Source organism: Urocitellus parryii, chromosome X (assembly GCF_045843805.1).
Source record: "Urocitellus parryii isolate mUroPar1 chromosome X, mUroPar1.hap1, whole genome shotgun sequence".
Taxonomy (NCBI): Eukaryota; Metazoa; Chordata; class Mammalia; order Rodentia; family Sciuridae; genus Urocitellus; species Urocitellus parryii.
Genome location: NC_135547.1, coordinates 113181773 through 113205983, shown reverse-complemented (window position 1 = coordinate 113205983; position 24211 = coordinate 113181773). Strand labels below are relative to the sequence as shown.

General features: G+C 35.3%; 1 protein-coding gene and 1 pseudogene across 1 annotated transcript in view; both read left to right on the top strand.

Moving 5' to 3' along the window:
* Positions 1-24211, top strand: part of Pdk3 (pyruvate dehydrogenase kinase 3) — a 76163-nt gene that overhangs the window by 32959 nt on the left and 18993 nt on the right. The window contains exons 2-5 of the mRNA XM_026401377.2: positions 823-964; positions 5847-5918; positions 11617-11801; positions 13459-13548. Coding sequence (XP_026257162.1) covers positions 823-964; positions 5847-5918; positions 11617-11801; positions 13459-13548 — 489 coding nt within the window. The remainder of the gene's footprint in view (positions 1-822; positions 965-5846; positions 5919-11616; positions 11802-13458; positions 13549-24211) is intronic.
* Positions 16719-21470, top strand: LOC113191576 (small nuclear ribonucleoprotein E pseudogene; annotated as a pseudogene).

Here is a 24211-nt window from a genome sequence, read left to right as displayed (position 1 = left end):
TTTTTTGGTTCTTTTTAGTTACATATGACAGTAGAATGTATTTTGATATATTATACATACATGGAGTATAATTTCCCATTCTGTGGTTGTACATGATGTGGAATTACACTGGTCATGTATTCATATATGAACATAGGGAAGTAATGCTTGATTCATTCTACTGTCAGCCTCTTTGTTTATTATCAACACTGTGTCTTCCCATTTTTTGACATGCCATAGCAGACCCCTGTACCCATGGGAACATCATGAGCTGGTTTCTCTGACACACGTGAACCCTTTGTTTCAGAGTCCCACATTTAGAATCACAGAGCCTCCTGAGTCTGTGGCTACTTTCCAGAGTGATAGTGCTATGGTTTCTGAAGAAATAAATTTAAAGAAAATCTTAGGAAACAGTTGGCACACAGTAGGTGAACATTTATAGAATGAATGGATCTGTTGTCTCCTGTAAACCCCTATGTAAACAGCAATAGATTTACATGTTCTACTACTTTTGTACTTGGCAGTTTTCCCACAGTGTTTATTTGAAAACAAGTTCACATTATATCCCAGGTCACTTTTATATTGCTGCTGGTAACACTAGGAACTTACTTGTTTTAAGGAAAAAAAAAACTGTTTTCAAGGTTACTTCATGGAATAAATGCTCTTTTTCTCTTCTAAGTTATTTTCTTAAACTAACTATTTCAGAGGATAAAATTTTAACTAGAGACTGCAGGATTATTTAACCTTTCCTTTCTGACTAGTAATAACTGTGTTACCATGAAAACACTTTATTTCTTCATTTATTAAGTTGTAAAATCATGGAACATTTTTATCTCTTAATAGGGAGAGATAATGCATGTGAGAAAACTTCATACATGTTTCTACGAAAGGAACTTCCTGTGCGACTGGCTAACACTATGAGAGAAGTTAATCTTCTGCCAGATAACTTACTGAACCGCCCTTCAGTGGGATTGGTTCAGAGTTGGTAAGTAAATAATGTGGCTTGAAATGAATCTTCCCACAATGCTATGAACATTTGGCTTTGGAACCATTCTCCATAAAAGTGCACATACTGCCCATGTGGGAATGAGTCATTCAGGGTAGCTGGGTTTTCCATGCCCTTAAAAGATGGGTTCTTTTTGAACTGTTCAATTTAAAGTAGCTTTAAAAAAATATTTCTAAGGCATAATAGATACTTTCTTGACTTTTCAAATATAATTGTTCTGCTTATAGATGTGATTGCTCATTGAAAAAAAGGAAAGTAGAGAACAGTATAAAGGAGTAGCAAGGTAGTAGCCTGTGAGAATGGACCTGCCTTCCTTCAGATAGGAAGATGTTTCCCACATTTATCAAGTTTAAGCTTTGCTGCTTTTATTTTCCTTTTAACTAAGTTCCTTTAAGGCAGTGCTTCTTGGAGAATATGTGAAGTTATTTAAAGGGGAACCTCAGGTTGGAAAAATATCAGCTCCACGTTGTGCTTCATTTGCCCAATGAAAAGTATGAAAAATCTTAAGACTATAACTTTCAAGTTAAATCAGATATAGCACATGCCTGTAATCCCAGCAACATCAAAGGCTGACACAGGAGGATCAAAATTTTGTGGCCAGCCTTAAAATTTAGCAAGGCCCCAAGCAACTTAGTGAGACCCTGTCTTAAAAAGATATGAAGGGCTTGGGTTGTGGCCAATAGTAAAGAGCCTCTGGGTTCAATCCCTAGTACCCCCCCCCAACAAGAGAATTAAATCAGATATAGCTCTGATGCATAAAACAGATGTTATTAATTGAGGAAGTTGAATTTGTGATGAAACTCCCTACTAGGTAAGCAGGGTGAGATAAGTGAATGGTATGATGTAAGAGCAGGTGATAAGTGAATGGTAGAATAATGGAAGGTGGTGTGTTTTCAGAAAGGAGTTTGCATATATTTGAGAAATATTCACAGTTCTACTCTGTGTTGTAAAAGCAAGGTAGAAGTCCCTGGAGAAAGGTGGAGGAGTTTGGAGTTTGTGAGGCCAAATGGCTTAAGTGCTCTTGGGGCAGACACAGTGTGGTGGTAACACAGAGGAGGGGCAAAAACTGCTCACTGTGGTCTTTAACTGACCTTGATGGGGGTGGAGTTGACCAGTTAGGTGACTGGGATAGCATCTTAAGAGAAGGGAATGCTGTGGACAAATACAAGGAAAATGGAACCAGTAATTAGTTTGCATTTAGAGGGTTCATGGAGGCCAGGCTACTGAAAGAGAATGCACATTCAGCAGTCATTTCTCAATAGTAATAATAATAATAATGTAATAAATTCTCACTTGAGAAGCACTATATTGGATGGTATTAGAGTTATAGTGTCATTCCCTTTCCCCAAAAAGCAACAGCTCCTGACTAGTTTGCATGAGGCTTCTTTATTGCCTCAAGATAATTATTAGAGCTCTTCCAGCATTCTAGGTAGGCAAGGTCAAGTTCCCAGATCTGGTTGGTGGTGATGGTCAAGCATTTTCTATTACTTTTGTGGTAGTTACTTCAGTGGCTTCCAAGTGAATTGCTGGCTCTGTAGTGTATTCCAGTACTAATAAGTAATTCTTTGATTCTTCAGACACCAGATGGGTGTTTAACAATTCAATTCAATTCTGGTATTAAGTACCTGAAGTTTTCACAGACCCCACAACTTAAGAGCTCAATCCCTCAAGACTGACACCTACTTCAGACACCAGTTGCAACTCCCTGGGCCACCTTTGCTTTTTACAGGCTGACTGTAAATTGAGTTTCCACAGCTCTCTTTTTAGTTTTGATAATTTGCTAGAATGGCTGACAGAACTGAGAAAGGTACTTTGCTTACTGTTTACAGGTCTATTGTAAAAAGCACAACCCAGGAATAGCCAAATGGAAGAAATATGTAGGGCTAAGTGGGAGTGTGTATGGCTTCCAAGCTCTCTCTGGGTTCAACATCCTCCCAGCACAACAACCTAGGGGCTTTCAGAATCTTTCCCTTCAAGAGTTTTTATAGAGCTTAATCTCCTGGCTGTTCCCACCCCTAGAGGTGAAGGTGAATTTTTTGGTAACCAGCCCTATCCTGAGGCTATCTAGGCACCTTACTCTCAGTCAATCTCATTAGCATAAACTCAGGTGTGTTTAAAAGGGGCTTTTGATGAACAAGATACTCCTATCATTCAGGAAATTCTAAGGATTTTAGAAGTGTACTAGGAACTGGGAACAAATACATGATGTATTTTTGTGTTATACACCAGCACACCACACTAGCAGAGTATAGAACTCAAACAAATTAGTGCATCAACTCCTTTTTTTTTTTTTTTTGGTCTCTCCACCGTACTTTTTCCATATCTCTTTCAAACACATACATGCCATTTTGTCCTTTTTGTTCCTTTAACATTATATTTTGAAATAATTTCCTACCTAAGAATTGCAAGACTATTAGAAAGAATTCCCATATGCCTTCACTCAGATTCATTGATTATTAACATTTGGACACATTTGTTCTACCATTGTGATTCATATTCATATTCTGTCTCCATATGTGTGTGTGCATGTGCATATGTATGGTACACACATATGTGTATATGAAAGAAATATAAAAGTTCTCAGAATCAAAATAGAGTCACTTGTAACAACTTTAACAAAAATAAATAAGGCTAGTAGGTTATAAAGAAAGGGTTCTTATGTGTGAGTGCCTGATAGTAACTACCACAAAAGACTGCCAGAACCATAAGCTTATACAGAGTCCACCACAACCTTATACAAAAAATACTTCTCTAAGGACATCTGCCTAGCAACTGTTTAACCTCATACTGATGCAAATCTTGCTTACCCTCATGGCCAAGGATTATTGTTTGAAAATCTGATGTAATCATCTTCATTTTTTTGTCTTTAAAAGCTTCCCCTTGCCCTTCAACTCCTTTGAATTCATCATAGCTTACTAAAATGTATTCCCATTGCCAGGCTCTGCTATTGCCATTGTAATGCTGTTCCCAAATAAGCATCATTATTCTTTGGATAATCTCTCTCTGATTTTTTTTTGTATTCTTTTTTAACCAAACTTTATTATTTTATTTTTTCCACTTTTTTAAAATTGGTGCATTATAGTTGTGCATACTGATGGAATTTGTTGTTCTATGATTTTTTTTAATGATTGCCATATTGTACACATACATTTTTTTTTCCTGAACCATTTGGATTAAGATAGATATCATGTCCCTTTGCCCCTAAATACTTTGGCATATATGTCCTGGGAATAACTCTTAGAAAACTAGAATATGGTCATCACATTCAGGAACTTTAAAATTGATACAGTAATAATTCCTAATATGTAGAACTTGTAATAGTGCACCTTTTTTTTTTTTTAGCAGTCTCCCCTCCTGATTTAGGAATTCAGTTCAGGATCATATATTTGTGTGTTGTTGTCATTTGTTTTTAAAAACAAACTTTATTTATAACAAATTGTCCCCATGCTGAGCCACAGTGTGTTGTTCTTGCTATTTTGGTTTTTAGGCTGGGAATCTTAGCATAATCTTTTATTCCTCTCCATATATGACTTTACTCTTTAAAAGACTATCCCCTTTGGAAAAGACAGGAGGCCTGCCAAAATTCCCTTGCATGTGGCAGGACAAAGGACGTTCCTGGAGCTGACCAACTTTGACTTCTCAGGGTGTTTTGACCTAATGATTTTAATATCTCTTACCTGGCCTTATCTACCCAGAAACTTTTTAAAAATACACATGGAGATGACTGCCCTTTAGTATCAGATACATTATCACAAAGTTCGTGTGAGGCTGATGAATTAAATGTCATTCCTGCTTATATGCATATGTCATTTTTAGTCACTTAAATGTTCTAATCCTCTATAATAGGATTAGTGGTAATTAATTGTTAGAAATTATTAGAATGAAGGGATAATTATTTCAGGATATGTTAAGTACCAAAGCCGTGATCATACACCTCTAATTGGAATATCTGAATCCCTACTAGATCCATCCAGTTTGGGACAGATATAACTGCCACACTGATGTGCCTCTCTGAATCCCATTTATCTGTGTGTTTCAGATCTTAATGTTGTACACATTTTTATTGTACTGGCCCTCACTGAAATATGCAGCCATTCTTAATGCAGAAGCAGTTTCTGAGGACCTAAGATATATTCCTCCATTACAGGTTGATGAAATGAATTTCACTTGGAGAAGGAATCTTTTTTTTACTTCCAGTTTCTAAATTCTTGGTGTGTACTTGAGTGTCACTCAGGTGCTTCTTAAAATTTATATGCATGTTTTTAGTCAAGCTGTAAAATATCAGTTAGGATATACTTGTAATAGCAAAAAATGAAGCTGAACCTGGCTTGTGTAAAGATCCAACCAAAGGATAAGCTTTTGGACTTGATTTGAATCAGAGATTCATGAGGCTATCAAGGCCCTGCTTTTGAAAATGTTAGCTTTGTTTTCAGGTTGGATTTCCTACTGCTGGCAGAATAGCTACACAGTTCCAGACTTAACATCCCCATAGCACATTATATAAAAGAAAAGCAAGTTGATTTCTTTCTCAGAGACCTCCAGCAAGGTTTCTCTCTCTTTTTATTTGCGTGAATTGAGGCAGTATGCTCATTCCTGAGCCAGTCCTTGTTTTGAGGGGAATGCACAGCATAGGCTTAGACCTAACTGTTGAACTAATTAATATTATTAGTAGCAAAAGCAATAGGATTATCCAGAGAAAAACGTGTATAAGTTTTGGAGGCATCAGCTTTTCTTGAAGCACTTAAGCTGCATGTGGGGATGGAATGAAATCTGAATGAAATTTTGGAGTGCTTTTGGGAAGAGGGAAAGGAGGAATGGCTATCTGGTAGGTAACTAACAGCAACTCTTCTTCTTTTTTTAGGTACATGCAGAGTTTTCTTGAACTTTTAGAATATGAAAATAAGAGTCCTGAAGACCCACAAGTTTTAGATAAGTAAGTATGCTACCACTTAACTGAAAGAAAAAGTATCTAGGTAAAAAGATGTTTTGGTAAATGGAACTCCTGCCATTAAGACCCAAGAAATACAATTTGCACTAGTTTTCTTAGTTGCTAATGGCTCAAGGTTGACTTTTTTGAAATTTTTGAGTTAAGAATTTAACATAGTGCACAAAGAATAATGACCCTTCAAATTAATGCTTCATGACCTAATTCTTAATACATTTAATCAAGGTGAACTGAGTATTAACTCTAAACATTGCAGTAAATGTTCCATCTAGTGGTAGTTTTAAGAATGCAGTGACCTTCATATATATATGAATCATCCATCCAGTCTTTTTAAAAAAATTCAATGGGATATTATATTTGAACCCACAAACTGTATTTTAGACAAGCAAAAAAAGAATGTACTTTTTTTCATATGGGGAATTGAACCTAGGGGCACAACACTGACCCACATCCCCAGACCTTTTTATATTTTATTTTGAGATAGGGTCTCAGTAAGTTGTTTAGGGCCTCTTCACCTGGTAAGAATGTGCTTTTTATATAACAACCTGAATTCTGTTGTTGTCATTACACACAAAGACTACTAAGTTCTCATGCTGATGGAAAGTATTTCACTTTTTCATTTTTACTTAACCAAGAAACATTAACCCTAGATGTGAATGTGTTTTTCTCCAAGAGAAATTGCAGTCTCTTTCACATTAATTTCTTCCTGTTTTATGTATATACAAGTGAATGCACATGGCAAGTCTGTTTTGCTGAGCAATTTCTAAGTATAAACCTAATTCACATAGTTGTGAGACAGGCATCTATTTCAGGTGTGTCATGAAAAGGACTATAGAAACACCACATTATATCAACAACCTTAGGAGGTATTTAACACAGACCTCTGAATTCACAGATAAGGAAACTGAGGTCAGGGATATGAAATGACTTGCCCAAGATTGTGACAGTTCTTAGCAGAGTTGAACCTATAAGTCATGGTTCCTTTTCCCTTGTACACTCTTCTTTATAGTATACCATACTGCCAGAACTGCTGTTTGAGCCATAATTAGCTAGCTCAAGTTAATTGTAAATTAAGATATGAAAGAGAAGAATCTCTGATCAGTTATATTTTTATTTATTTTTTGGTACCAGGGATTGAGCCATGGGGGCTTGACCATTGAACCACATCTCCAGGCCTTTTTTATATTTTATTTAAAGACAAGGTCTTGCTTAGTTGCTTAGGGCCTCACTAAGTTGCCGAGGCTGACTTTGAACTTGCAATCTTCCTGCCTCAGCCTCCCTAGTTGCTGGGATTACATGTCTGTCCCTGACCGATTTTATTCTTCAGTAGGTGTTTTGTCTAATGGATCTGTGAAATGTGGATGCAGTGGTTTCCTTGATTCAAGCCACTGCTATAATTTAATGTGTTGATTGATAATAAATGAGTAGAATGCTGGAGCTTCGTTTTCTCAAAAGTCATTAGCTGATGACTGTTTGGCTAATGTCCCAAAAATTAGGTCTGGCCTTTCCAGCTCCAAATTTGAGGATGTAGATTTGTGGAAGAACACAGTACTAAATTTCTGCTGTGTTTTTCTGGACTCCTGACTTAGTTTCTGGAAGAGGTTAACAGTCAGATGTAATTTATGGACACAGGTCTGCTTTGTAAATAGCCACTGTGAATGTAGCCTTTTCTGTTCAGTGGGAGGTTATTTGAGATTGCCAGCAGGGAAATCATTTTAGTAAAGTCAAAGTAGCTTAGAGGACAAGCATGTTTATCATAATAATAGAGTTTAGAAGAACATGGAAGATTGAGAAAGTATTCTGAGAATTGAACCATTGTCATATGTCTCCTCCCTTCAGATACATTGAAATACTACTATAATTAATTAACTGTTTCACTTTAGGAAATTTTAATTTAATTTATATATACATTGGAAAGAGTATTGTATAAGGACAAATTGTCCATTGTAAAATTTCTTATAAATATTTGTGTCCTAATTTAAGAATTTATTCATTCATCTTTACTGTCATTGTATGTATGTAAGATCTTTCATCATTGAAAAAAATAAGACTATTCAGACAAATAAAAAAAAATTGTTCCAAATTTCCACTAGGAGGAGACAACTACTGTTAACATTTTCCTTCTGTCCATGCTTTTTCCTAAGCATGCATATTTTTGTATGTATAAAATATTTTTTTACAAAAGTGTCTGCATAACAGATGTATACCATTATTAGTTTCATAATATGGTTGTGCATTGCATAATGACAGGGATACATTAAGAGAAATCTGGGGCTGGGGCTCAGCAGTAGTGCACTTGCTGGGCATGTGTGAGGCACTGGGTTCAGTTCTCAGCACCATATATAAATAAATTTTTTTTTAAAAAAAAGGTCAAACAACAACTAAAAAATATTTTTTAAAAAAGAGAAATCCATCATTAGGATGATTTTATCTTTGTGCAAATATCATAGAGTCTACTTACACAAACTAAGATGATTATGACATTGATAGGTGCTATAATCTTATGGGACTACCACTTTGTGCAATTTGTCATTGTCTGAAACATTATTACGTGATACTTGGCTATTCATATTCCTAGTCCTTCTATAGGTATGTCATGCAATTTGATCACCTGTTGTTGGATTTTAGACTGACTTGAAGATTTCTTGCAATCACAAACAGTACTCTAAGGAACAGTTTTTAAAAACAGCTCTTTACCTTGTCCAGTTATTTTCCTAGAATCGATCCTGGAAATAGAATTATTTTATTCGGGCTTTTGATGAGTATTGTTAAATTGCTCTTAGAAATTTGTCAGTTAAGCTCCCACATTCCACTGACACTTCTTTGACAGTCTGATAAGTAGAAAACAGTATTGCATTGTTTTAATTTACTTTGTTTTTTAAAATATTTTTTCGTTGTAGATGGACATTATTTATTTTTACATGGTCTGAGGATTGAACTCAGTGCCTCACATGTGCTAGGCAAGTGTCCAACCACTGAACCACAACCCAGGTAAAATTACTGGCATTTGTGGTTACTCTTTGGTAAATTTTCCATTGATAATCGGCACTTTGCCTAGTTCTTTAATAGGACACTCATCTTTTCCTTTATCAAGGATAATAACTCTTGCAAATACATTCTTCCTGGTTTCAGGTTGTTTTTATTTTATATATAATGTATGTTCCTATAGAATTATTGAAATTCTACATCATCATATCTTTGTTTCTTTATATCATTTGTTGCTACCTTTGGTATTAAGCTTAGAACAGCCTTTCTTATCCCATGCTTATATACTTGTTCACTTTATTTTAATCACTTTTAAAGTTTTAAAAAATATTTATTTTTTAGTTTTAGGTGGACACAATATCTTTATTTTGTTTTGTTTTTTTATTTGGTGCTGAGAATCGAACCCAGTACCTCATGCATGCTAGGCGAGCGCACCACCTCTTGAGCCATATCCCCAGGCCACCCTTTTACATTTTTAATCCTTTTTTTGGTTGTTGGTTTAAGACTTGCAATTGGGATATGACTTAAATTGTTAGCCTGCTATCTGAATTGATTTGATTATTAATTTGTGTGTGGAGGTACTAGAGATTGAATTTAGGGGCACTCTACCACTGAGCTACATCTCCAGCCCTTTTTCTATTTTATTTTGAGACAGGGTCTTGCTAAGTAGCTGAGGCTGGGTAATCCTCCTGCCTTAGCCTCTCAAATTACTGGGATTACAGGCATGCACCATCATGCCCACTTTGATTATTAATTTGATTATTTTTCTACTGACTAGCAATGTCACTTTCCCAATATGCTAAATTTTTATGTACACATACTTACCCTTGGGCCTGATTTCAGACTTTTTATTTCATTCCATTGAAGGACTTATCTTTCTATACTAGTCACTATTTTTAATATATTTTTCCTATGCATGTTTATGATAATGTGCGAGAATACTTGAATACATTTTTCTTTTTTCTTTGAGATGGGATTTCACTATGTTTCCCAGGCTAGTCTCAAACTCCTGGGCTCAAGCAGTTCTTCCATCTCAGCTTCCCAAGTACCACTGTGCCCAACAAATACATTTACTGTAATTGCTTTTTTTTTTTTTCTAATTAGAATATATATATATATATTTAGATAGATCTCTGCTTCCATGAAATGAAAATAACTGTTTGTGTATTTTTTTTTGTAATTGCTTTTTTAAACTCTACATTTCCCCCTCCCTTTCCACAGGGGATTAGCAAGGATGGTGGAATGTGATAGACATCATTATCCAAAGTACATGCATGAAGACATGAATTGGTGTCAACATACTTTATATACAACCAGAGATATGAAAAATTGTGCTGTGTATGTGTAATAAGAATTGTAATGCATTCCGCTATCATTTATTTTTTTTAAAAAATCAATAAAAAATAAAACCTACATTTCATTATTGTATTTTACTACTGTAAGAAATTTATTTCCAAAGTTTACTTTTAAAAAGTTTGATTTTCTGCCGGGCACAGTGGTGCATGCTTGTAATCCCATTAGCTTGGGAGACTGAGGTAGGAAGATTGTGAGTTCAAAGCCAGCCTCAGCAACAGTGAGGCACTAAGCAACTGAGTGAGACCCTGTCTCTAAATAAAACACAAAATAGGCTGGGGATGTGGCTCAGTGGCTCAGTGCCCCTGAGGTTACTTCCTGGTACTCACCCCCAAAGTTTGACTTTCTGTCTTTACTCATGGAAGGTATTGCTTTGAAATTCCATTAAAAAAATCCTTGGAGATTATTTTGGGATTTTCCTCATATTTTCAAAATAAATATTGACATGTTCTGCAATTATTTATAAACATTTATAAATCTATAAAACATTTATAGAATCTGTACTTCTTGTAACTACTTACTCAAAAACCCAAAGGACTTCGAATCGGCATAATACAGTGATGCATCCACATCAATGTTTATAGCAGCTCATTTCGCAATAGCTAAACCAACCTAGGTGCCCTTCAACAAACGAACAGATAAAGAAAATTTGGTATATATACACAATGTAATATTACTCAGCCATAAAAAGAACAAAATTATGGCATTTGCTGGTTAAATGGATGTAAATAGAGAATATCATGCTAAGTAAAATAAGCCAATCTCAAAAAACCAAAGGCTGAATGTTTTCTCTGATATGTGGATGCTAATTTCACAATAAGGGGGTGGTTAGGGAAATGTAGAACTACTTTGGATTAGAAAAAGGGGAATTGAAGGGAAGGGAGGGGGAATGGGAAAAGGAAAGATAGTAGAATGAATCTGACATTTCTATCCTATGTTCATAAATGATTTTATGACCAGTGTAATTCTACGTCATGTACAACCAGAAGAATGAGAAATTATATGCCATATATATATAATATGTCAAAATACATTCTACTATGTTGTATAACTAATTAGAACAAATAAAAGGAATTTAAAAAGTCATTGGAGTCCTAATAAGGTAGTTGAGCATTTTTTTCCTTACCAGAACCTTCTACTTTTTGCATCTCTGAAAAGAACTTCTGTAGGAAATTTCAAGCTAACACTTGGTTAAAGTTTTTGTTTCTTGTGAGTATTTCCTTGATGAGAATAATGTCTACCTATAAAAATACCAGCAGATTAACCAGTCTGGGGATGGAGTTGAGAAGTGTGTGTATTAGCCCATGAGATGTAAAGACTGACTGTGTTTTCTTTCTTTCCCATACAGCTTTCTACAAGTTCTGATTAAAGTCAGAAATAGGCACAATGATGTGGTTCCTACAATGGCTCAAGGAGTGATTGAATATAAGGAGAAGTTTGGGTTTGACCCCTTCATTAGCAGTAACATCCAGTATTTTCTGGATCGATTTTATACCAACCGCATATCTTTCCGCATGCTTATTAACCAGCACAGTAAGTTGAGTTTTGTTGATCCTTTTACAGAGGTAACCACAGTGATTTTTCCCAGTATTCTTCTTATTTCACTTTTAATTTACTGACCTACATTTTTGGCTATAAAAATTTCATTGCTAATTTAGTTTTTCCTAAGTAAATCCTATTAAAAGGCTGTTAATTGGTATTCTTGAATACTAATTGTTGATGTTCATCTTAGATAGGACCACTCCCTGCCACTTAAGTCTCTGCCATTATATTCCTGGTAGACAAAGGGACTAGCTTTAATGGCAGCTGTGCATTCATCTCTGAATAATTTTATGTGTCTCTGAGAGTATGTTATACTCTTTGTTCAAGTTGTTGTATGTTTTCCTTTTTAGTTTTAAGAATATCTGGTACCGGGAAATATTGAATTAGCATGTTGGCAATATGAGCAATCAATCCTGTATTTTAAAATATCAGTGAAATCTGATTAAGCAAGATTGTCAGTGCCTAATCCTGCATTGAGAGTTTTAGTTCACTTTCTAAGCAGATATGAAGAAAACTAAAATTCTCTCAATAAAATAAGCTTTTTGGCTCATTTTCAGTGTTATATCTTTGGCTGATTTCATAATTCTTAATAAAAAGCATTCATATGTCTAGAGCCTAATTCATCCTCTTTGCTGAATCAGAAAATGCATAGAGCGCCTTTATTTTACTAATTTGATTCATTGGATAAGCAAATGTTACACAACTATTAAATATGGTTTACTTAAATGTGTGACAGAAATGTATGACATTTACAGGAAATTTAGATGAGAAAAGACCCTAAATACTACTCAGCTAAATTACTTAGATAACTGAAATTTCTTTTGGGATCTAAGTATGTATATTTAGACATATATCTACATTTTTAGATCATTGGCTAAACATATATCTCTGATTCCTTCCCCTTAATCAGTTGAAACTTTATGTACTGGTCTAATGCCCATATTTACCATTTTTCATAATTCAAAATCTGTTCTATTTTATTTAGGCCTTTTTTGTAGTATCAAAGTTATTTTCAATTTTTTTACCTGATTTAAAATAACTGCACCTATAAAACATTTGGACTGAGGTTGCTTTTTTCTTTGGGGTTTCTTTTGACTTTTGTTCAGAAATAAAATTAGCAGTACTTGTGTATGGTGAAATTTTCTGAATGTTCTTTTTAAAATACTTGAACAAATATTGTTTGTGTATGTGACATTGAAAAATAATCTCTATGATGAAAGCTTTTGAAATGCTGCCAGTGAAGAACATCACAGACCTATCCAAATGGTAAAGACTATGTGTTCTAAATATTTAGCAAATGTTGAGATAAATGTCTGCAGTAGTCCTGGGAAGGTGGATAAACTTGGCTAAGGATGAAAGTAAGTTTCTTCATCCAAGTCACACTGGTTGGGGGAGAACAGGTTGGGCACCTAGCACCTGCTGACTATAACTGATGAGTCTTAAAAGCACATTCTTATTTCTTCATTGATTGGTGGAGTTTCTCCTCCATCAATTACATGCATTCCATTGCTTTAAGTCATTAGGGACACTAAAATGATTCTTACATATAAGGGAACCTTTCAATGCTTATAAACTCATATTTCTCTGCTTGATCATCCCAGAATGCTTTGTTTAAAAATCTTCTCCCTTTCCTTTTGTGTTCATTTAGCACTTCTATTTGGTGGTGACACTAATCCTGCTCATCCTAAACATATAGGAAGTATTGATCCCACCTGTAATGTGGCTGATGTGGTGAAAGGTAAGGAGACTGATATAGCATTTCAGCTGCAACCCAAATAGTGTTGTGGTTTATTGGAGGCAGATTGGCCATAGGGTTATGTTGTTATGTTTACTGCTGATTCATCAGGCCACCTTAAACCCACGCCACTTAATCCAAATATGAAGTGTTCTTTGTAAACAGTTCTAAGAAAAGATGCATAATTTTTAATGTTCAAAATGTTAGCTTCTTTTTTTGTGTGTTTAATATTTTTTTAATTGGTTGTTTTTAGATATATATGTTCTGCTTCATTGATTAGGGCTATACTTGTAGTTTTCTCTTATACACTAAAAATTTGAGTAAAATTCTAAGCTTTGATTGCCAACATCATTTGAAAATTTCCTTGTTATAAAATTAGGCTGAGTTCATATATTTGTAAAATGTAAGCATCTTTCTGTTGTGCACTCCTAGTGAGAATCCATGTGGCATGTGAGCTTAGTTAGACACTGCAAGTAGCCTTAGGGTAGATAAAACTGGGCCATGTAGTCATAAATCCCTGGTACCCAAGCAATTTAAGTTTGAACAGCAATTTCATAATTCCTTGAAGGTAAATTGTTATCTCCATAAAGCCTGATTGGTTATAAGTGATCTACTAGGTTCCTGTGCTTCAGTTTTTTTCAGTATTATAATTACTCTGTGTAGCCTCAGATCCCCAACCTGTCTCTTTTCCTACATTTTATCTCCTATTGTGTTCCTCATCTCCCTCCTCTAAACACTCAACCTGATACATTTTCATGACCACAACTCTCCCTGGTTTTCATCAAGGAACTCTGTTGCTCTTCAGCATTCACAACAAAGGAAAACCTATGCAATTTGTTTACCCTGGGCATTTCTAAACCCAGGGAGGAGGACCCAGGCCTGCTGGCCTTAGCTCAGCCTGATTATCAAACTGCTTTGGCCTCTGCATAGTCAGAAAATATTTACTCACATTATTTCAGTTATAAGGTGCAAATTCAGTCTGTATTTTGCATGTGTACCTTTTCTCTTGACCTATGAACAATTTAAGGTCAGGTTATGTGTCTTAAAATTGTTTTCTAACTTGCATAGAATGTAGTATGATACTTGTGTAGATGATCTATAAATATTCCTTGGTTTGATACATTTTAAACCTTTTGATAATTTGCTCAGCAAGTTGAGACATATTCTAATACTATTCAGTTCACCAATTTAGTGATTTTCAGTGGTTTTTAGTATATTTACAGAATTGTGCACCCATCACCACAATCTAATTTTAGAACATTTTTCTTCACTCCAAAAAGACCCTGTACCCATTAATAATCACTCTCTGCTATTCCTTTCCTCAGCCTTAGGCAACCATTAATCTACTTTCTGTCTCTAGACTCCCCTATTCTGGACATTTCAATATATAAAATATGTAGCTCCTTTCACTGAGTATAATGTTTTTATGTGCCATCCATTTTGTAGTGCTTATCAGCACCACATTCCTTCTTTTTTCATTTATTTCATTTTTTATTTTCAATTTTTTTTTTGCAGTGTTGGGAAGCAAACTAATGCTAGGCAAGTGATTTACCACTGAGCTACACCCCCAGGCCACTGCATTCCTTTTTTATGGCTGAAAAATATTCCATAAAATGGCTATCACACATTGTGTTTATTACCAGCTGATGAGCATGTGGGTTAGCTGGGTGACCTTGAACTGTTATGTAACTTCATTGGGCTTTAGTTTCTTTATCTGTAAAATGGCAGTATAGGGCTCTTAAGAGACAATTGAAATTTTGAATACTGGATATTTGATATTAAAGAAATATTTTTGGTATGATTTTTGTTTGTGGCTATGTATTTTAGAAGAATTCTAGCTTTGAGAGAGGTATTTAAAAATATTTTGCATGATATAAAATGATGGATTTGCTTCAAAATTATATAGAGTGAGGGGGATGAGAAAGATTGGGTATGTGTTGAAAATTGTTGAGGCTATTAATGAGCACATGGGGATTCATTATACTATGTTCTGTACTGTGGTATGTTTTTTGGTTTTGTTTTTGTGGTACTGTGGATTGAACATGGTAGGCAAATTCTCTACCAATGAGCGATATCCCCAGCCCGTATGTTTGAAATTCTTCATGATAAAGTCTTGAAAACACTCATTTTAATTATCTCATTGTTTCTTCACAAATAAAGTCTTTCACTGATTTTTAGGGGAAGTTTTAACCAAGAGCCAGTAGAACTTGGTAAGTAACCAGGAATTTTATGAAACTGTGACTACTATAGAACAGAGAGATTTAACAGTGTTGAAATGAGTCAAAGGCCTGTGGGGAGTTCAAGGAGGGATCTTCTGTAACTTTATACCTAAGGCCAAAAGAATCTATTATTTTTGGGCTGGGGATGTGGCTCAAGCGGTAGCGCCGCACGCTCGCCTGGCATGCATGTGGCCCGGGTTCGATCCTCAGCACATACAAACAGTGTCTGCCGATAACTAAAAAAATAAATATTAAAATTCTCTCTCTCTCTCTCTCTCTCTCTCTCTCTCTCTCTCTCTCTCTTTCTCTTTTAAAAAAAGAATCTATTGTTTTGTTTTATGGCACATACTGTCTGTATTGCTCTATTATATTTAATACATATTACCTGGTCTTGTCATTATTTGTTCTTATGTTATTCTTTCTCAACTGGGTGTAAATGTCTAAAAGTCCAGAATTACTCTCTCACACTTTTGCATTACTCCATTTTTTTGTTTGTTTTTTTGGTACTAGGAATTTAACCCAGGAGTAATTTACCACTGAGCTACTTTGCAGTCCTATTTATTTATTTATTTATTTATTTTGAGGCAGCGTCTCTAAGTTTCCAAGGCTGGCCTTGAATTTGTAATCCTCCCGGCTCAGTATCCTGAATGCTGGAATTATAGGTGTGTACCACCACATCCAGCCCATCACTCCACTTAATGACAGAAATTTGTACCAAAAAACTAGCTGAAGACTATTTGTAAATTAGTTCAATACATATTTGAAAAAAGCCTGGAAGTTTACGCTGATAGCATACCTCTTAGCCTCTTTGTGTTAGCTTTCCATCACTGCAAGAAAACACCTGAGATAAACAACTTAAATGAAGGGAAGATTTATTTATGCTCATGGTCTTAGAGGTTTCAGTCTATGGTCACTTGGCCTCATCACTTTGGACCTGTGGCAGCATAATTCATCATGGCAGGAGTGCATGGAGGAGGCCTGTCCACTACCTGCCAGGTAGGAAGCGAAAGAGAGAGGAAGAGACTTGGGGTCCTGTTTTAGTCAGCTTTTTCACCACTGTGACCAAAAGCCCTGACAAAAACAATCTTAGAGGAGGAAAAGTTTATTTGGCATCCACAAAGTTTCAGAGGTCTCAGTCCATAGACACCTGACTACTATGTTGCTCTGGGCCCAGAATGAGGCAAATACCATCACAGAAGGGTAAGGAGGAGAACAGATGCTCAGGACATGGAAACTGACAAGCAGAGAGAGACTGAGCTCTGCTCACCAGAGATGAAATATATACACCAAAGGCATGCCCTCAGTGACCTATATCCTTCAGCCACACTCTATCTTATCCATAGTTAATCCCTAACAGTGGATTAATACACTGATTAGGTTAATACTCTCATAATCCAATCATTTCATACTGAGATTTTCTTGCATTGTCTCACACAAGAGCTTTGGGGGATACCTCATGTTTAAACCATTAACAGGGCTCAATACCTCTTTTAAGAGTATGCCCCCAGTGACCTAACTTCCTTCCACCAGGCCCTGCCTCCTAATGGTTCCATGACCTCCCCATTGCACCACAAGCTGTCAATACATGGTCTTTGGGGAACATTTAAGATCCAGATCCCTTTTATTCACAGTTTTGATCATAGGCTAAAATCCCTTTCTTTTCCCCACTCTTCCTGTACTTAGTCATAGTTTTATCTTCACTCCTTCTGCCCCTTTTCACTTTATACCTAGTAGTATACTATGAACAAAGTGGACTACCTCTGCTTGTGCAAATTATTCCTACTGCTTATCCACTGTAACTAAAGCCTAGATTCCTGGTGAAGCTCTATCCAATGAAAGTCACTTCCCCCACTTCTCTATGCCTCATAATTCCACTTATATAATAATTCCACGTATATATACGTGTGTATGAGCACACACACACTTGGATGTATACATATAGATTCTACCTCCACACTCATGGAATAAGAAGAGACTGTTATGCTCTCTTTTCCCCTGTGCATCTTTCAAACAATATTTTTCATCTTTTAACAACCTCTTCCCTTAAGAGGGGACAAAACAGTAGAGGGTGGTTTCAGATTCAAAAAGTACATAAAAGCTCTAAAGCAACATCCACATAATTAACTTTTCTTTTTTCATAATGTCCTAATTTTTTTTAATTTTTAAATCTTTTTATTTATATATGATAGTGGAATGCATTACAATTCTTCATAATTAACTTTTCTGACACCCATCTTTTCCTTTGTACATCATGCATATTGATACTCTAGCACATTTTTTTGGCTGGTATATATTTTGTAGAATGTGTTTGTACTTCTGCTTCCACCCAGTAAGGTGTGTACTTACTAAGGGTCACTTATTTGTACCTAAACTTGGTATAAGTTACAGTGCCTTTTGTGATTACTTAATTTATTTAAATGGCATGTAAACTGAAGAAATGTGACTTTTCTCATTAAAACCAAGTTGATTGCTTTGGAGAAACTCAATAAGGGAAAGTCTCTTAAATTTAATGAAATTACTGTGAACAAGAAAATTATTAAATTATAGGCCAACAAAAAGTTAAAATCTTCGAAGGAATCCATAATCAGATTGCTTATGAGTATCTGCAATCTTATAACACTTTAAAGAAATAGGAATTGTAATTCATTGATGTGGTGTTGTTTATCCAAGAAAGATAACCTGAAACCCCAAAATAATCCATATTCAAAGAAAAGACTTTGGGCTTACATGACCTTATTGGCAGACTAAATTGTATATTCAAATTTGCATTTTAAAAGCTGGGTGCAGAGGCGCACGCCTGTAATCCCAGAGGCTCCGGAGGCTGAGACACAAGGATCATGTGTTCAAAGCCAGCCTCAGCAACAATGAGGTACTAAGCAGCTCAGTGAGACCCTGTCTCTAAATAAAATACAAAATAAGGCTGGGGATGTGGCTCAGTGGTCAAGTGCCCCCTGAGTTGAATTTCTCTTGCAAAATTTGTATTTTAAGTTATATTTATGATTTCCCAGTTTAGCCAGCTCCTATCCCCAGTTGAGGCAATTAAGAAGACTAATACCATATTGCCAAAATAATGAAAGTGCTCAGTGAAGAAAATTTAGAATATGTGGAAAAAGAGAGAAGAGAATAAAAAGAACCTGTTTTTATAATCTAGCAAGAACACTGTTTTATGCATTGAACTCACATCAGATTTACAGGTCAGTATGTAACTGCAAATACTGTGAATACTCTGTGAAATTTATAGTATTTGTGTATTTCCCCATTTCCAGCACTAATGCCTATCACATACAACCTTCTGGGTACATTCAAGACCTGACAGTAATAGCCTCTGTCCTGCCCCCTGTTCCTACATTTGGTCTGTGATATTCATCATCTCTATTCAAGTGGTTTTTCCAGTCAAGCATATATAATCTTTATTCCTCAATGGAGGATTGGCCTTAAATCAATTACTGTTTGTACCATGGCAAAATGGGCTAGGCAATCTAAAAGGAAACCTAAAGATCTTTTTTTTCCCTGTAGATTAAATCAAAGTTTGACAGCTTTCTGCTTCACTTCCTACAGGCCCTACTCTTAATTTCCTGAGTGTCTGAATACCTAAGCAGAAGCTCTTTCTAGCTCAAAATAAGACTGGACGCAAACAAACAAGGCAGAGAATGTCAAAGGTCAAAAGGCCTAAAAGTTCTTCTGTCTTTTAGTTGAAATCCTTGGAGTCTCTATCCCCAAACACCTCAGGAGCAGCTAATCAAAAAGCCTCACAAGACCCAGGCCCCAGCTCTTCTCTCCAGTACCTCCAAATATTGCTGAGGACAGGAAGAAATGTATGTCAACTTCCTTTTACTCTTAGTGAAATCTTACCACTCCCTTCCTCTTTTTAGAGTAGTTGGTGTTTTCACACTGACTTTTTATATCTCTCATCATCCTCCAAGACTGCTCAGTTTATCTTCTCACAAACTTCTCTATATGCAACGATTTTCCTTCTGTTTGTTTAAGAAACTTGATGTAGAAAGTGTAAAAGTTCTGGGTATTAATGATAGCTTTACACAGCTGTGAAGATCTCCCATGGTTTAAGCATAGTCAAATGTCTATCCCAAAAGGACGTGTATGTGTATGTGTGTGTGTGTGTGTGTGTGTGTGTGTACACGTACGTGTACGTGCATGTACCTGTGTGTGCACACAGGGGTGTGTTTTACATACCTTCATGAACGTCAATGAACTAACACTGATCCTATACTTAGATCCCTTGAGGAAAACTATAGAAAACTTTTAGGTGGAAGGGACAATATTTTTATTTTTGACTAGACAGTTGTATAAGCATACAAAAGTGGGGGTGCACCCTGCCTAATGTTAATTGAATGTGCAGAACCTTGAAGCATGCCTCCTTGCTGCTTATTTAGCACATTAATTATCTACCTTTACACATCTGCAAATTATAGACTCAGGGTAGTGAATGCTAGAATTAGTGTTGTAAAGCAGGTTCTATTATCCTTTGGGAGGTGCCTTCTTCCATTGTGACCCTTTTCCCTCCTTTCTTTGTAAGAAACCAGGAAGTGAAATGGAAAAATTCTGTAGTTGGATCATTTTAAGGGTACACACTTATATACTTGGTAGAAAAGTCTACTCTCACAATGATGTTAACTTGCCCATGTTGTCCCTATTTGCTATTTTTGCTTAGTGTAATAGTATACAAATGGTCTCCTGAAAGTGTGGCATTATTCTGGTTCAGAAATAATGTCTTATGCTCTCATTTAGGCTCTTCAAGTTGAAAGAAACAAAGACCTGCTCGCATTAACTCAAGAAACAGATTTATTAAAAGAACCATACTGGTCGCGTAGTAATCCAAGGATAGGAAGCACTTTAACAATTGGAGCAATAGAAACTGGAATTGGAAAGCAGAAAACAAGATTGTTTTCTTGGTATCTTTGCAGCTGTAGTGGCCAAGTCATGTCCTCTCCACCTTTCTTTGCCTCCTTAATTTACCTGTTTTTGTCTATACAAAACTGGCTTACTTAGGTGCAGTTTGTTTAGGGCAATCATGATAATTCTCATTGTGCCCCCTTGGCTCCTGCCCTTCCTGATCATCCTAAGTGTCCCCATCCTAAATTTTCAAAAGATGAATTTAATTTGGGCTGCTCATTTTTATTTATTTATTTTTTGATTATCATCTGTGATTACAAGTTTGAGGATTCTGGTCAGCCAGGGATATTGGTTCTACTTATCCAGTCTGCTCTGGTTTGGGGGTCTGGGAAGATCTACTCCTTAAGAAACTAATAGTTCATACCCAGGATTGGTTTTTGGTAGGAAAAATTATGATAAACATGGATTATTAGAATTACTTTATAATTTGGAAGGGTTTCTAGAAAATAGTATACCAGATCTGGAAGTTTCTATCTGAGGAGCCTCTAGGTCATTGTGGTGTTTGTGAACTTCCATTTTAGTGTACTGTGGCCAAGGTCAAAAAGTGCAGAAAGTGAAGGTGTAACCCATCAACTTCATCTTCAGACACTTGCAAAATAGTTCCCAATTTCAGGTTTGGCTCTATGAGCAAGTGAATGTGCAGGTTGAGGGCTCAATCATTGGTTTTAAGAAGTATATGAACCTCATATCAGATGATGCAGAAGAAATTGATTTAAAACAAAGTAAAGAACAGAACTGGGTGACTGTGTACTAAAAGGAGATAATATTACTCTGCTACCAAGTGTCTCTAACTAGAAATGATCAATGAAGTCATGAATTATTGAGAAGGCAGCTTTGTTTTTTTAGGTGTTTTTGTTTAGGAGTATAATCCTAAAGTATTTGTTCATATTGCTTTGATTACCCTTTTGTTATTACTAGATGACAATAATGGTATGGGGTTGTTTTTATTAAAAAGTAAAAATTAAAAGCAACATATCCATGACTTTGTAATGCTTATGGTCACTTATGGTTACCTCCTTAACCTGAAGCTTCTATGTTTTTCTCTGTTCTATTAGACTCAAAATTTGTGACCTTATCATCTTTAATTTTAAGTTTTTTCAGCAATCAGATTCATCCTCTCTGTTGAGCTAGTCTAGACTTGCATTAGATATGTGTAAACAAATCAATGTATTTGGGACAGAGGCTAATTTTTGGTAGCAGAATTCTGTGGTAGATTTTGAGTAAGAAGGTCTAATAAAACAACCTCAATAATCTATTAAATTTTCTTGTGTCCTGTTTCTTAAAACTGATTCATGGCTAGGTTGTATCTATTAGTTTAGTTGCTATGTGAACTTTTACCTTACTTTTTATGGCTCAGCCTTTTAAATTCTAAATCTTATGTGTTTATGGTTTGGGCATGTTAGCCTCGGGGAGTATGTATGTGCCACACCCACATTTTTATTAATTACTTTGTGATCAACACCTTATTATCTTTGCAAATAAATTCTTAAAACAGTTATTATCACTAATGTTCAGAGGAAATAATAATACTTTCCTAATATTTTCTTTTAAAGATTAGCAGTAAATACTGGCTAATTTGTAATTATTTTGAATTTTTATTTCTAGTTAAAAAATAGAACAATTTTATTAGAAAACTTGTAAGTACAGCTTGCATTTTGCTCTAGATATAAAAGAAATTTACAAGCTAATAGTTGAATTTTGGTTGTTATAGTGATGATTTTTATTATTTACTTAAATAAATAATATTATATGTCTGTCTTAGTACATATGTGCTATCAAACACCTCAGTACCCCATGATCATTCATTTCATGAGAGAAAGTGCCATAATTAAGTGTGACCCAGCCTTGACTTTCCAGGCAACTTTCCAGGACTATATTAGTCCCCCAGTATAGCTTCTCTTCAGAGTTACCTGCTAAGGTTTTAAAATGTGGGTTCCCAGCTTTCAACACAGGCCTCATAATCTTTAGGGATTCATTTTATAATATGCACTTTTCTTAACTTGAATGAATTCTATACACAGCCATGTTTGGGAACTACTTGAGGCTGCTAGTTCCAGACCCTAAGGACAACAACAAAAACACCTCCCATCAGTGTAGTTGACTGCATGTGGAGAACTTTATCATGGGCCAGAGGACTGTTCCATTTAACATGTACTTACTAAGTGTGTTGTGTCTATATGATATGCTATGATAATTTATGCCTATCAATATACATTTTACCAGTAATTCCCCCAAAATGCTTTTGCCTGGCTGGTATATGTGAGCCTAAATTGTGATCTTGAGTATTACAAAGATCATGCAATTCTGGATTATAGCATTGATAAACTATAATTTATAGTGATGCTTTAAAAATTCTTACTCATATGTAATTTAAGGAGCTATACTGGGTCTTTGAATTTGAAGCTGACAGCTTCTGTCTGACTCCACTATCCTCCACATGTTATATTTGTGTAACACATTTTCATTACTATCATAATTATGCTGCTGGGCAAGCTAATATGATGAAGAATTAGCACATCAAGTGGATTTAGTTTATTTTTCTGTTTTATAAGTGAAAGAAAGAGCACTGTTTAAATATCTTTATTAAACACCTGGAGAAATTGTTTTGTGATGTATTGGTTTGTATCTATATAACAAACCATAATTTTTAGACTTCAATCTGTGTGATCTTGGAAGTTCATAGTTGGCTTTGTGCTATCACGTCACTAGGTGGAGATGTAGCATTGTTTGGTGGTGTAGCCAAAGCAAAAAGAGTGAGTCTTGAATTTTCCGCTCTTTACAGAAGTATTTTACGGATATTTTATGAGATTTACTATATCCTAAAAGAAAAAAAAAACTTGAAAAATTAATATAATTTAATTTTTTAACTTTTTATTTTCAGGATTGAAATTCAATATAACTTTAATGTCTATTTTAACACTGATTCATTATTTAAAAAAAATTTTTCCCTCTTATTCTAATTCCTTTTCACTGTCCCTCATTATTTCATCTTTTCAGTTATTCTATTTCTTTTTTTATTTGTTGATGAATTTTTTTAATTTTATTTACTTATTTGTATGTGGTGTTGATAATTGAACCCAGTGTCTTACACATGCTAGGCAAGTGCTCTACCACTGAGCCACAATCCCGGCCTCAGTTATTCTATTTCTGTATCTTTAGTTCTTCATATTGATTTCATTCTAAAGCTTAATAGAACAATCCAAATTTTTACCAAGGCCAAATAATATATAAAATTATAATTTGGTATCAATATGAGGTAAACAAAGGTAAATGAACCAAAACTTAGTCTGGAAACACCTTAATATTATCTCTGTATTATTTTAGGTTGATAATGTCAGTATTTAACATTTAAATTCTGTAGAGCTTATTTTCCCCTTTCTTCTTTTTTCTTCCCTTCTTTCTCTTATTTCTTTAATTTCCAACAAGTATGTGCATTATGGATGTGTGAATATAAAAGAAGTACAAGCCTGTCTCCAAGGAGCTTATACATAGTTGGAAACATTGCAGATGTACCTGTGAAGCATTTTAATGTAATT